Source organism: Petaurus breviceps, unplaced genomic scaffold, assembly GCF_028583685.1.
Source record: "Petaurus breviceps papuanus isolate PSGF00001 unplaced genomic scaffold, PetGlider_PUasm1.0 90721, whole genome shotgun sequence".
Classification (NCBI taxonomy): Eukaryota; Metazoa; Chordata; class Mammalia; order Diprotodontia; family Petauridae; genus Petaurus; species Petaurus breviceps.
This window is the reverse complement of record NW_027187322.1, coordinates 1,906,099-1,919,217: the sequence shown is the minus strand read 5'-3', so window position 1 is coordinate 1,919,217 and position 13,119 is coordinate 1,906,099. Positions and strand designations below refer to the sequence as shown.

Sequence of the window (13,119 nt, the reverse complement as noted above, 5' to 3'; positions counted from 1 at the left end):
GGGGGGGCACGCCGCCGCCTGCGCGCGCAGCTCGAGCCGGTGGAGCGGCAGGCGCGCACGCGCCGTCCTCTGGGGCCGGGAGGGGGGGCAGGGCAGGGGCGGAAGCGCCGCGCGCAGGCGCGGGTTGCTGGGGCCCGGGGCCGGCCGGGAATGCTCTGCGCCTGCGCGCCTCTGGAAGCCTATTCCGAGGGGGAAGGGGGCGGGAGCGGGGCCTCCTGGAGGACGGGTGGAGAGGGAGGTGGCCTGTGAGGAAGAAGGAGCCTTGGCCATGCTGGGCCGCCCGGGGGGTGAGAGCGGCGCGGGGGCTGCAGGGGTCGCGGCCGTGCCCGATGGGGGACGGGTCCCCACATGCCCCCGTGGTCCGGAGGCCTCTGAGTCCGAGGCCCGAGTCAGCCCCTGGGAGGCTGCCCTCGCCTGTCTGTAGCCGCGTTGGGGTCTAACGAGCAGCGTTTGCCCCCAGATTTCCCGAACAAGAAGCGGAAGAGGAGCCGATGGAACCAGGACACGATGGAGCAGAAGACGGTGATTCCGGGCATGCCGACCGTCATCCCCCCCGGACTCACTAGGGAGCAAGAAAGAGCCTATATAGGTAAATACACGTTCTGCATGCAGACCTATCGGAGCCCGCTCTAGTGCATCTGAGAAGCGCCACTGACTGCGTTAAAAACTTGCCTTTTCAAATTCTGAGGCTTGGGCTTTCATCAGGTGTGACTGCTTAACATTTAACTCACCAGTTTTTGCCCCGGTCTGTTCATGCCAGCCATGCTCTCCACGGGTGCCAGGAAGGTGTGTGTGTGTGTGTGTGTAGGGGGTGGCGGAATCCCTGGGACAGAGAATGAGATTAGTCCCAGCTGCTTAGTCAACAAATGAGGTGGGGGAAAGGGGGGGAGTCAGGGGACCCCAGTGGACAGGTGCTTGTGGAAGCAGTGGCCCTTCCTTTCCCCAAGAGGTAGAGCATCTGCCACAGTGGCGCCACGGTGTGACCTGAGAGAGTGAAAAAAGCTGAACAGCTGAATTTTAATCTCATAGGTACTTAAAAGAAAATTTGATGGTGATTTATCTTTCCTAACGTTTGGTTCCAGAAATTTAACATTCCCTTCAGCATCTGTTCTGGTTTGGTCTCTGGAACTGTTTTAAACAGAGGTTCTTGTATTCACTCACAAAAGAACTTTGCTGGGAAAGGGATACTGCTTGGGAATGGAGCTGGGGTTGGGAAGTTGAAAAAGTCTTAACATTACATGGGGAGACAGGACATTGCAGGTGTCAAAAGAATTATCTCTGGATTGGGAATAACTACTACATTGCAGTTGAAGTTAATCTCAAAGTGACCTGTCTTTTTTTTTTTATATAAAGTTTTAATGTACAAATTTATTTTTATTTGCAAATCTGTGTAGGTATCTAAAAAAGTTAATTTAAACAGTTCATTTTCCATTAAGGAAGATGTGTAAATTCCTCCTCAGGAGGCTGTGGCCTTAAACCCAGAGGCCTCTTCAAGGCAGGCCGCAAAGGTGTTTCCCAGGGTCTGCCACAGATTTCTTTTTCTGCCTTTGTGAACTTGAGGGTTTTGGCCTGGTTCTCTGGGCTACTGTGGGGCTCCTTAGGTGCAGATGGCTCCAGATGCAGGCTTTCTGATTGGCCTTCCTTATCCTGAAAAGCCTGCCCTCTAGTGGAGGGTTGCTTTGGGAAACTTAACAAACTTAGGAAAAGTGAGAGAGATCCTTATCCCTTGGAGAGCAGCCCAGTGCTGTCGACTCATTTGTACCTAGGTCTCTGTGTTAATGGACAAAGCCCCAGAGTTATTTACAGCAGCAATCAGTGTAGAGTCAAAGGGCACCCCATGGTAGGACTTTGCTAACCCTGAACCACAAAACTTAGACAAACCAACCATTGGTGGAGGGAATTGCATTACAGTCATTAGTATGTTGGGCTTTATCCAGAAGTTCAAGGGAAACTGTCTCTCTGTCTCCCATACCCGCATTTCAGTAAGTAAATTGTCATGAAGGTGAATCTCACCTTGGGCTGCTGAACCTGGGCTGTTTTGACTTGGAAGATTTTTATGTGACATGAGAAGAAACTAGATAACCTTCAGTTAAAAGTACATTAAGTCCCATTCCCATTCAATTAAAAGCTTGGTGGGCCATTGCCCTTGGTTGTAGGTTTGCCTGACAATCCAAAGTCTCAGTTGGTTTAAAGGTAAGAAGTAGGTGATTTTTCAAACACCTTTGGGGAAAATGCTTATGTCCCTGGGCGCTACAGGTCTCATTATCTCTGAAAATCAAGTAATGTTGCTCAGGGACACTGGTAGATTATCATTATTATTAATTACATTTGTGAAACCCTCACCTTCCTTTCTTCTACACAGCCTCAAATGTCGAGAACCAAAGTGGGGGGTCACATGTTACTCCCTTTGTGCCTGTCCCCCTAAAACTTTGTGGTTTAAAAAAAATCAAAAGAAACAAAAAACAATTCTTGCATCTGTGGCTATTGGTATATTATGTGTTTGCTTGTAATCTAACATTTGAATAGCAGGTATATTGGCAGCTATACCTAATATGGATGGGCTTGGTAGTATGAAATAGGATGGATGTCTGTACTGTAAGGTGTTGAAGTGAGAACCAGATTATTTTAAGGGGATTTGGAAGGAGAATCAGTCTGCCCCATAGCACGATCCACACTGGAAAGAAAATCTTTGCTCAACTGGTATCACTACCCATCTTAACTGATCCTGTCCTGTATTAATTAATTGGTCCTCAGCCCAGACCATGTTACATGTTTTAATGGAAAGAGAGATTTTGGCCCTGAAGGGACTAACTTGGTGGGCAGGGGCATTGCTGACCTCCATGATATATTTCTCTTACCAGTTGTAGCAAGCTTTTGTCACTGAGACAGGTAGAGCAGACACATCTCAGCTCCCCAAGAGTTGTTTTATTGTTAGCCTTAGATGTTAGGCAGCCTTTATTGCTAACCCCTCTTCCAACAAACTGTTTGCTTCCCAATTGATAACCTTTTCTGAAGAGAAAACTAGCTAGAGAGATAAACGGACTCCTGCTGAAGTGTATGATTGGTAGGTGGTTGGGGGTTCTCCTCAGTTTGTTCCCTGGTCAGTCATCCCTTTCAAAGTCTCCAAGTTCTTCATGCTTTGATGTTGAGATTTGAGATGTTTTTTGGTAACATTGTCTTTTTTCCATCCTTTTTTTCTTTCCTAACCTGGTTTCTTCCAGTGCAACTGCAGATTGAAGACCTGACTCGCAAACTGCGCACAGGAGACCTGGGCATCCCCCCTAACCCTGAGGACAGGTTGGGAAACAGTTTTAACCAGCTGACAGTAACGCTTTTACCTTTTTCTCAATACATTTTTGGTGGCAACATAATGTGTCAATTCAATGAAATCCTGATAAGATGCCTTTGGTACTCTGACTCTTTGGGGAACTAAGATTTAAATACAATTCTATATCAATATATTTGAGCAGTTAACAGTTAGAAATTTGGAATGAAACTTAATTTTTAGCAAAACCAAAAGTCGCAGAAAATGGACAACTGGTTTCCAATTGGTAAGCGTGTAGATTTGATCCTGATACTGGTACAGGGCAAGTCAGGTGGCCAGTTAACTGACCTTTCAGAGCCTGCTTCAGACCATGAGCCCATGTAGCATCTTCCTCACAGGTACACACGGTGCAGGATTAAGAACACACTTTTTTGTGCATCATTGAGGTTGCAGCAGCCCAGAAACTCAATCTGGGTAGCTGAGAACGCCAATTTTCTACTCATGGTTTTGAGATGGTTTTAAAGTCAGATGAGATTTCTAACCAACTTCCTTCACTGCCAGCTAATAATATTGCAGCTTTGGCCAATGCCTGGGGGTGTTGGGAGGAGGGCCTAGGGTCTCTCATCTGTTTGGGGAGAAATGCAGCCCTAAGACGTTTTTTTGAAGGGGGCAATGGGGCCCTCCAAAACCAGCTGTGGTCATGTTGGTCTTTCAGCTCACAGTCTCGGACCGTTACACTGAGGGGGGGACTTCACTTTTTTAACCAGTTGTTTTATTGGCTTGTTGATCTTGGAATAGCTGCGATCTGGTTGTCTTAAGAGGAGGGCAAGAATCCCTCCATTTACATTCGATTTTCGGTTAGAGCATGCAGCACAATTGAGCTCATTTTGCTTTAAAACTCGAGTTTTGTGTCTAATTTGTTTTTGGCTTTCATTACCCAATTAATGGTGCATTAAATCAGGAAGATGATGTAATGGGCCACAGGCCACTCACTCATGCATCTTTCTGCTGCCCCTTGTTTGCCAGGAAACAAATTAACTTCCTTCCTTCTCCACATTGACCCCTTAGTTTTACTTATCCCATTATATTTCATTAATTTTTCACTTGCAGTGTTTTGTCGTGGGTTGGGCTGTTTTTTCTTTTTTTTTTCCTTTTTCTTTTTTTTTTTTTGGAGGGTTACATATTATAGGTTACAGACCACAACTGTAGAGTGCCCTTTTGGCTTTTTTTCCCTTTAACTATGTGTTTACAGGTTACTAAACCAGTCTCTAAAAGGTGAATTTTTAACAAACCCTTTGCTCCCTAGAGGAACTGGGATTAGAGTTTAGTTTTATATAATTTGCTATTATGGAGGTAAAGAAGTTAAACCAATCTAACCACCAGAAACTAGCTTGTGTTTTCCCTGGTCATGGCAAGGGGTGAAATTGTAAAGGCACCTCCATAGCCAGTTTGGTGTGAGGGCTGGAAACCCAAACTTTGTCCCCAAATCAGTCAGCCAGAAATGCCCATCTCCTGCTAGAAGCACAGGCCCAGGGGGGTAGTCTCACCAGGCTTGTCTGATCTTCTCAACGTCAAGCCTGGGCTTAGGGATTAGACCTGATAGAGCGGAGTTTTTCCTTCCCCACCCATTCATTTGGAGAGAGTCCGGATGGCCAAGGTTGGAGGCACATGCATGAATCAGTTTACTAGCTTACTAGATAATTGCTTGAGAAGGTATAACTTTGAAATTAAGCCACATAATGCAATTCTATTGCTGCTTAACTTGCAGAGTTTAAACTGTTGATAAACCTTTCGTAGCTTAAATGTGTAAGATGGGGGACTCTTGTTTCCTACTGTTGACTTCTTGGATTGTGCCAACAGTTTATCCAGATGCTAGAAACGGAGGTGTCCTTTAGTCGTCATTAGTCATGAACAAACCTGACCTTTTATTCTACCGTGTGTCTAACAAACATGTGGCGTGACATGGTTCCTTTAGGCTGAGAAGACAGTGGGAGCAGCCGCTTTCAGTCCTTGCTCTCCAGCTAGGCAAGGCAAGGGCCTCTCATCTCAAATCAAGGCTACTCCAGGATGGTTTTTGATAACCTGATCCATATGCTCTCTTCCCTTCTTGCAGCTGCTACTAAATTGTCATTCACAATGTCAAGCTCTGGTCCTTTTTATAACCATACTCAAAATTCTAGGAGTGTAACCTCTTTTTTATCACTGCAAAAACAGCTGTGGTAAACTGACCTTTTTATAATTGGTATTTTTTACTTGTAGCAACAGCATTTTACTCTTTAAAAAAGAGAACGAATCTGCTTTGCTTTCTGGGCTTGTAAACCCTGGGGGAGAACGAGACGGGCTTTCCCCAAACTTGCTGTTTGCAGGCTCAGACCTTAGGCAGGTGTTTGACCAAATCTGCATTCGCAGCCTCTTCTAGAAGCTGCGTTATCATTTTAACGATTTTCTCTACTCACACTCCCCAACCTCTAACCCTTAAACAGCCAGAAAACAGGTTGACTCGTGGGCCTTTGGCGCAGCCTGCCAGGACATTGATGGAAAAGCAGACGGGAAGCCTTGAACCATCTCTCTCCATTGTGGCAGCCATGTAGCTGCGGTAGCCTTGAGTCCCAGTTAGATTGGATCAAAGATTTAATCACGATGATAGCTTACATTATCGAATAACAAGTAGTCGTGCTGTTTGGGGGGTACAGGCATTCTCTCCCTTGTAGAGCACAAGGTCTCTAAGAATATCTAAATTTTGGCTTCATGGCTCATTGTGTTGACTAGAACATTCATGCCAATTCAAGTTTTTTTTTCAATTAAGCAAACAACACAATTTATATGCCCCCCAGGGTGAGAGTGGCTGAGAACCACAATTATTCTTAATGCCCTCAGCATCCCCACGAAGGATAGAAGCCATTTTTTCCTCTCTTCCCCTTTCCTTTTCTCTGGCTCCCCACCCCCCCAGTGTTGTAAGTCAGCTTACGCCTCCCCATTGTACACTATATTGAATAGCACACGTTATGGTCGGTTCCTCCGAAGAGAGTGGCATTTAGGGTCTGAGAGGTTAGGGGGGTCCAGGGGAAGACTTAATATAGTCCTGATGGGACGGGCAGAGGGGTGGAGAGTTTGACGCTATGCTGTTTCCCACAGGTCCCCTTCCCCTGAGCCCATTTACAATAGCGAGGGGAAGCGACTCAACACCAGGGAGTTTCGGACCCGGAAGAAGCTGGAGGAAGAAAGACACAACCTCATCACTGAGATGGTGGCACTCAACCCTGACTTCAAACCACCTGCAGATTACAAGTGAGGGAGGGCCGAGTTAGAACCTGTGAGATGGATGGAAGACAGTTTGGTCCCATTTCCCTTGGTTTTCTTGTTTCCAAAGTGGGAGGATCAGAGACAAGCTTTTATAGATCCTGACATTGGCTCTTTTAGGAGAACTACTTGAGGTCATTGGGGGAGAGAGGTTGGGCCCCTGGGAACGTGGTCTTGAGAATGTGTTGTCTTGTGTAGACCTCCAGCAACCCGAGTAAGCGACAAGGTGATGATACCACAGGATGAGTATCCAGAAATCAACTTTGTGGGACTTCTCATTGGGCCCAGGTGAGCTGGTACTTGGGGCTCTTAAGAGGCTACCGTTTCTTCTAGTTTCTTTGTAGGGAAAAGCCCTTGAGCTGGTCTATAGCTTCTCCATTTTTATCACAGGGAAATCAAAGTCTCTATGATTGGCTGCTGCTTGAGTGGAAGTCACATGGGGGGGGGGGGGGGCAGTCCTGGATTTTCAGCTCCTTGATGTGGCCCATTCTTTGGTGCCTGTTTTTTGGAGCCTTAAAATTGCTAATCCTTTCTAACTTTGCCACATACCTTGTAGGGGCAACACCTTGAAGAATATTGAGAAGGAGTGCAATGCCAAGATTATGATCCGGGGGAAAGGCTCGGTGAAGGAAGGCAAGGTTGGACGCAAAGATGGGCAGATGCTGCCAGGGGAAGATGAGCCCCTCCATGCCCTGGTTACTGCCAACACCATGGAGAATGTCAAAAAGGCAGTAGAGCAGGTAAGTGAATCTTGGCCAGGTTTGACAAACCTCTGACTTGTCCTCATATCTGTGAGGCGCCTGTACCCAGAGAACCATTTCTTCTAATGAGAAGGGGGGCCAGCGGGGAAGACAGCTCTGTTCGACACCTGGAGTCCCTACCGCTGCAGAGAAAAGGGAGGAAGGAACATTTTCATGTTTTCAGGGCAGGGCCAAGCTGGCCATCTTAAATATGGGTGCTTTGAGCTTGGGCATTTTTTCCATCTTTACATTTGCAGCGTACACATGTTAACCTTTGCATAAGTTTGTAAAAATCCCTTCATTTTTCACGTGCCTGTGTTCCTATTCTCTTAAGCCTAGTAACGTTCCAGACACTGTAGTTTGTTTAGCTGTTTCCCACTTAGTGGTTTTTTTCCCCCGGTTCTTTGCCATCTCAAGAAGTGATGGCATAAGTTGTTTGACATGTGGCCCTTCTTTGGCCTGTATTTGGAGATCTAGGAGTTGACTTGAATGTCATTCTTTGTTTTGACCTATCTCATTTACCCCTTGATCTCTGTAACTTCCAGATCCGGAACATTCTGAAACAGGGCATTGAAACCCCAGAGGACCAGAACGACTTAAGGAAGATGCAGCTTCGGGAGTTAGCCCGCCTGAATGGAACCCTCCGGGAGGATGACAACAGGTATTGGGGAGTAGAGTTTCCAGAGCATTCTGGAGGACAGGGATGGTGGGGATGGAGAAATGGAGCTTGACCCTTGAGTTGACACTTCCTTTCTTGGCAGGATTTTAAGACCATGGCAGAGCTCAGAGACCCGAAGCATCACAAATACTACTGTCTGCACCAAATGTGGAGGGGCTGGCCACATTGCTTCAGATTGCAAATTCCAAAGGTGGGGCCCTGCCCAGGGTAGCAGGGGTTAAGTGATGTTGGCTCACTGGGTTGGCCTAGTGCCTCTTGTGCCGGGTACTATGCTGACCACTTGACACATAGGATCTCATTTGATCTCTGGAAGACACCTGCTTCCTATCATCCCTATTTTACAGAGGGAAAGACAGACAGGTTGGATGACTTGCCATGGGTAACATAGCTAGTAAGACTGAATTTGAATGCAGGTCTTCCTGCCTCCAGCTCCAGCTGTGTGCCCTTTGGTGCCCGGTATCCCCTGACTTAACTGCATATATTAAAAGTAGAGGTGCTTTAAGCTGAGCCCAAGCCAAGCTTGAACTTAGATCGACTGAGTGAAGCAGGCCTTTGTATCATCCTGTACATGAGTCCGCTGAGCCCTGATTTTAAAACTCGAGTGATGGGAACCCAGCGATGGTGAGCATCCAGCGGGGAAGGTCACAGCACTTGTAGTCATTTCTTTTGGACTATCTGGAGGCTGGGTGTACCAGAATGTGCTGATTGCTGCTAGAGACAAGGAGTTTTAAACCAGTGGCACATATTTCATCTTAGTTTGCAAAACACTATTAATAGTACTGACTCTAAAATTTCCCTTTTGGCAACTAATTCAGAATTCTGTACCTTAGCACCTGAATGACCTTCAGCCAGTCATGTTACTTTTAGGGGCTTCATTTGTACAGTCTGTGTTTGATCTCCTGTGAGTCTCTGAAGCAATTGATAGTTGCTTGTCTTACAGTAGTGGTGTCCCATCAGTGAAACTGGCAGAGCCTGTCACAGCAACCCCAGGTCTAGGTGTGGGTGTGGTTTGAAGCCTTGCCCCTTTGGCGCCTTGGCATGTCTGTGCTGACATGATGAGTTACAAGGCCCTCTGTCTTTGGCATGTTGAAGAAGGTTATTTTTTTCTCTCTAGGCCTGGTGACCCACAGTCAGCCCAGGACAAAGCCCGCATGGATAAGGAATACCTGTCCCTCATGGCAGAGTTGGGTGAAGCTCCTGTCCCAGCTTCTGCTGGCTCTGCCTCTGGGCCTGCTGCCACACCCCTGGCCAGCACGCCTCGACCTGCTGCCCCAGCCAACAACCCGCCGCCGCCGGTGAGTGCCAGACACGTTTCACTTTCTGGCTAGGTTGCTCTCTTCCTTTTGGATTTGGTGGCAACAAAAGCCAGATTTTCAAGTTGATGGGTGGTGTGGTCACTTGGGCAACATTGTTCTCCCAGGTTGTCAGGTCATTATAAGAGATACAGGGGTCTCTTGAGGTTTTCTCACACCCTTCATTTGGGGTCTGGCTCACAATCTGAGAGAGCAATGTTGCCATCATCAAATGCAGGCAAGAGCGTAGACTGGAAATGCTCTCACATAGTCTCTCATGTCCACTACGCAGAGCCGCCCACCGTGGATGAACTCGGGACCCTCAGAGAATCGTCCATACCATGGGATGCATGGTGGAGGACCTGGTGGGCCTGGCGGTGGACCTCACAACTTTCCTCATCCACTGCCCAGCCTGACGGGTGGGCATGGCGGTCATCCTATGCAGCACAACCCTAATGGGCCCCCACCCCCCTGGATGCAGCCACCCCCACCACCGATGAACCAGGGGCCCCACCCACCTGGGCACCATGGCCCTCCTCCAATGGGTAAGTAAGTGTCAGACCAGAAACCTTGGGGATTTGGGGTAGGCTGGGGGGTCGTGCCAGGCCACTGTGAGGGTCTAGAGCAACTCTCGAAGTGACTGGACCTAGCAGACCGGATTTGGGGTGTGCCCTTGGCATTCCATGGGCCTGTCTCTGGGACGGAGGAGCACAGCTCCCATTTGGTCATGGGGAGCTGATCCCTGGGTTGGGAGGGGAAGGGATCAGCTCTTCTAGCAGGCCAGATATGGGGGTTTTCATGGGTCTTTTGGACCCTCTTACCTGGAATAACTGAAATCCCAGGCTGAGGCTGGCGGTGGCAGAGGGGGCGGGAGTCTTATCTAGCCAGTTCAAATGTCCTGCTAAGTCCCTGCTCTTCCTTCCATCAAGATCAGTACCTGGGAAGTACGCCTGTGGGCTCTGGGGTCTATCGCCTACATCAAGGAAAAGGTAATGGAGCTGGGTGTCCGGCATGGGGGGATACCCCCCCTCATGTGGCCACTCGCCTCCCCTGCCTCGGGAACTTTGAGCAGCGACTGTGCCCTGTGGTCTCACCGTTTTCTTCTGCCTTGCAGGTATGATGCCGCCTCCGCCTATGGGCATGATGCCGCCACCGCCGCCTCCCAGTGGGCAGCCCCCACCCCCTCCCTCTGGCCCTCTTCCCCCATGGCAGCAGCAGCAGCAGCAGCCTCCGCCTCCCCCGCCGCCCAGCAGCAGTATGGCTTCCAGTACCCCCTTGCCATGGCAGCAAAGTGAGTAGAAGATTCCTTGTTGTGGGGCCATGGGAGGGGGGGTGGCAGGGGACATTAGCCATTGAGATGATCTCATCTGGGGGGGGGTAACAGCTAGAGTGGGTGGGTTCAGGAATGAGGTTCCGTGATGTCTGGTGTGGCGTGATTCTGGTATGGTGGACGTCAAGGCTTCGGAGACTGTTGGGGAACAGGTCTCATTTTCCTTCCTGCTGGACTGCTAGTGTAGGCGGCAGGTGTGAGCCTGGGGGCCTGGGGCGAAGACGGCTTCATGTGAAAGGGGGGGGTGGGATTCTGGCTGCATGGACTATGGAGGGAAGTGAGAGTGAGGGGCTGGGCTGGGGTGGGTGTAAGAGCGAGTGGTCTCGAGGCTGAAAGTGCCATTGGTGGCGGTGATGGGGCGGGTTCTCGTGTGTTCCCCGCAGCCCTTACTGGGGCCTTGGTGACAAGGGGCTTTTTCTTTGAAGCCCCAGAGACCTCTAGGCTGAGCCCAGGGTAGATCCTGCCCGCCCCCGCCACTCCCCTTCCCCAGGACAGCCTCTCCAACCCCCATTTAACTAAGCATGCCGAGCAAGGAGCAGGCCCCCCTGGCCCCCAAATCCCAAGCCAGCAGCCGCAGAGAGCCGCGGTGTGCCCCCCCGCGCGTGTGACCTTGGGCTTCTTTACCACCCCAGATACGACGACTACCACCACGAGCGCTGGCACAGGGTCCATCCCGCCATGGCAACAGCAGCAGGCGGCTGCCGCAGCTTCTCCAGGAGCCCCTCAGATGCAAGGCAACCCCACTATGGTGCCCCTGCCCCCAGGGGTCCAGCCGCCTCTGCCGCCCGGGGCCCCCCCCCCTCCGCCGCCTCCACCACCTGGTTCCGCCGGCATGATGTACGCCCCGCCCCCTCCTCCTCCGCCTCCCATGGACCCTTCTAACTTTGTCACCATGATGGGCATGGGGGTGGCGGGCATGCCACCCTTCGGGATGCCTCCAGCTCCCCCGCCGCCTCCACCACAGAACTAGACTTGATTTTTTTTAAGAAAATATATATATTATATATATATTATATATATATATAATTGGTCTCGTTAAAACACACGCCGAACCTCACCATATGGAGCCAGACATTGGGACGCACGCATGTTGTGTGTGTGTGCACGCACAGGGCTGGGCTGTGCCAGGAAGCCTGTCCTGGGCGACTGAGGACTCGCTTGGGAAGCAGGCAGGCGTTAGTAGGGGCGCCAGCTTGGGCTCTCCTGGCGCCCCGTAGCATCGAGTCTCTTCTTTGTCTTCTCTCTCCTCACCCAACTCCCCTTGCCCCTCCCCAAATGGGGCCGCCAGGATCCGTCCCCGCGGCGGTGGCCCGCGCCATGCGAGTGAGGACTTTCCGCGCCCATTGGTGACCCTTCCGGGGAGACAGCCTCAGCAGCGCCCCTGGTGGACAGGATGGTTCGGCAAAGCAGCCTGACTTATTTTTGTGGACGGAATCGGAACACGCTGGCTCCATATCGTGAATTTTTTATTATTTTTTTTTTCTTCCTTTTCCTTTGTATTTCCTTTTCTCTTCCTTTCCTCAGACTCCGTCCAAGGAGATGCTGTCCCCGGTCTTCCGCTGCAATTAGCCCCCCTTTCCTTCCCAGGCCTAGATGGTTGGCTTTCTGTAGTGGAGGGAGCAAATGGAGATTTCGCCCATGGTGGGCTGGGTAGAAAGGGCATCAGGGGCCCAGCGGCAGGCTCCTTCCTTCTTGGCTTGTGGGGGTTTTAGAGAGAGAGCCTGAAGAAGTTGTGTCCAGCCCGGGTGAGGGCAGTGGCAAGGCATTTCCACCTCCTGCCTGCCCTTTGAGCCCATTTGCTCCTCCTGCTGACAGAATGTCTTTCTTCAATTTATTTTAGTCCCAAATGTCTGAATGTTTTGTGGTGGGGGGGAGGGTCCCCTTCTGCTCCCTCCCTCCCCCCTTCCCTCTTCATGGAGTGATTATGTGGACAATGATGTGTAAAGCGCTCTCTCCTCACCGCTTTCTCTGCAGAAATTTCTTTTGGCCTATTATTTGGTGTACAATAAAACACTGCATTAAAAGGGGGATGTTCCATTGAGTAAAACAGCAGTGTGGCTTTCTGGGTCTTTTCTTTTCGACTCTCCTTTGCCTTTGAATATTGCTTTGTCCCCTTGGCCAGTATGGGACTCTGCCCCCAGGTAGGGTGAGCTTCTCCCTTGGGGCTAATATAACTGAAAGATCTCTAGCTCTTGAAAGGCCTTCCCCTGGGAGTGGCCCCAGTGTTGGGATTTATGTCTGTAGGCAGGCAGCCACCCACCTGCCAGGCCCTGGAGCCTCCCCGAAAGGTCAGGCTAGCTAATCTGGCCTGTCAAGTCAGGCACAGAGCAGCTAAAATTAACCCTGCCAAGGGGCTTTCTCTAGAACCTGGGCAGAGAGGGAGAAGGCAGCTGAGCCCCCTCCCCCTCCCCTTACCTGATGCTGCCACCTGGGGGAGCATTTTCCAGCTCCTGAGAGTCTCTCCTCAGATCTGCCTAGTTGTGTTCTGCACCCACAGGAACAGCCCTGAAAAC

At 50.1% G+C, this 13,119-nt stretch overlaps 1 protein-coding gene across 12 annotated transcripts in view; it reads left to right on the top strand.

Moving 5' to 3' along the window:
• Positions 1-12,658, top strand: part of SF1 (splicing factor 1) — a 13,492-nt gene extending 834 nt beyond the window's left edge. Inside the window, exons 2-14 of one of the 12 annotated variants that reach the window (XM_069066311.1) lie at positions 461-589; positions 3,222-3,297; positions 6,401-6,553; positions 6,764-6,853; positions 7,122-7,305; positions 7,851-7,966; positions 8,067-8,174; positions 9,099-9,279; positions 9,548-9,821; positions 10,206-10,265; positions 10,391-10,567; positions 11,239-11,443; positions 11,895-12,658. In XM_069066311.1, coding sequence (XP_068922412.1) covers positions 461-589; positions 3,222-3,297; positions 6,401-6,553; positions 6,764-6,853; positions 7,122-7,305; positions 7,851-7,966; positions 8,067-8,174; positions 9,099-9,279; positions 9,548-9,821; positions 10,206-10,265; positions 10,391-10,567; positions 11,239-11,443; positions 11,895-12,021 — 1,880 coding nt within the window. In that variant the 3' untranslated portion in view covers positions 12,022-12,658. Of the gene's footprint in view, positions 1-460; positions 590-3,221; positions 3,298-6,400; positions 6,554-6,763; positions 6,854-7,121; positions 7,306-7,850; positions 7,967-8,066; positions 8,175-9,098; positions 9,280-9,547; positions 9,826-10,205; positions 10,266-10,390; positions 10,568-11,238 lie in introns of all 12 variants that reach the window. The other 11 variants (XM_069066310.1, XM_069066308.1, XM_069066309.1 and 8 more) reach the window with 11 other exon arrangements.
• The last annotated feature ends 461 nt before the right edge of the window (positions 12,659-13,119 follow it).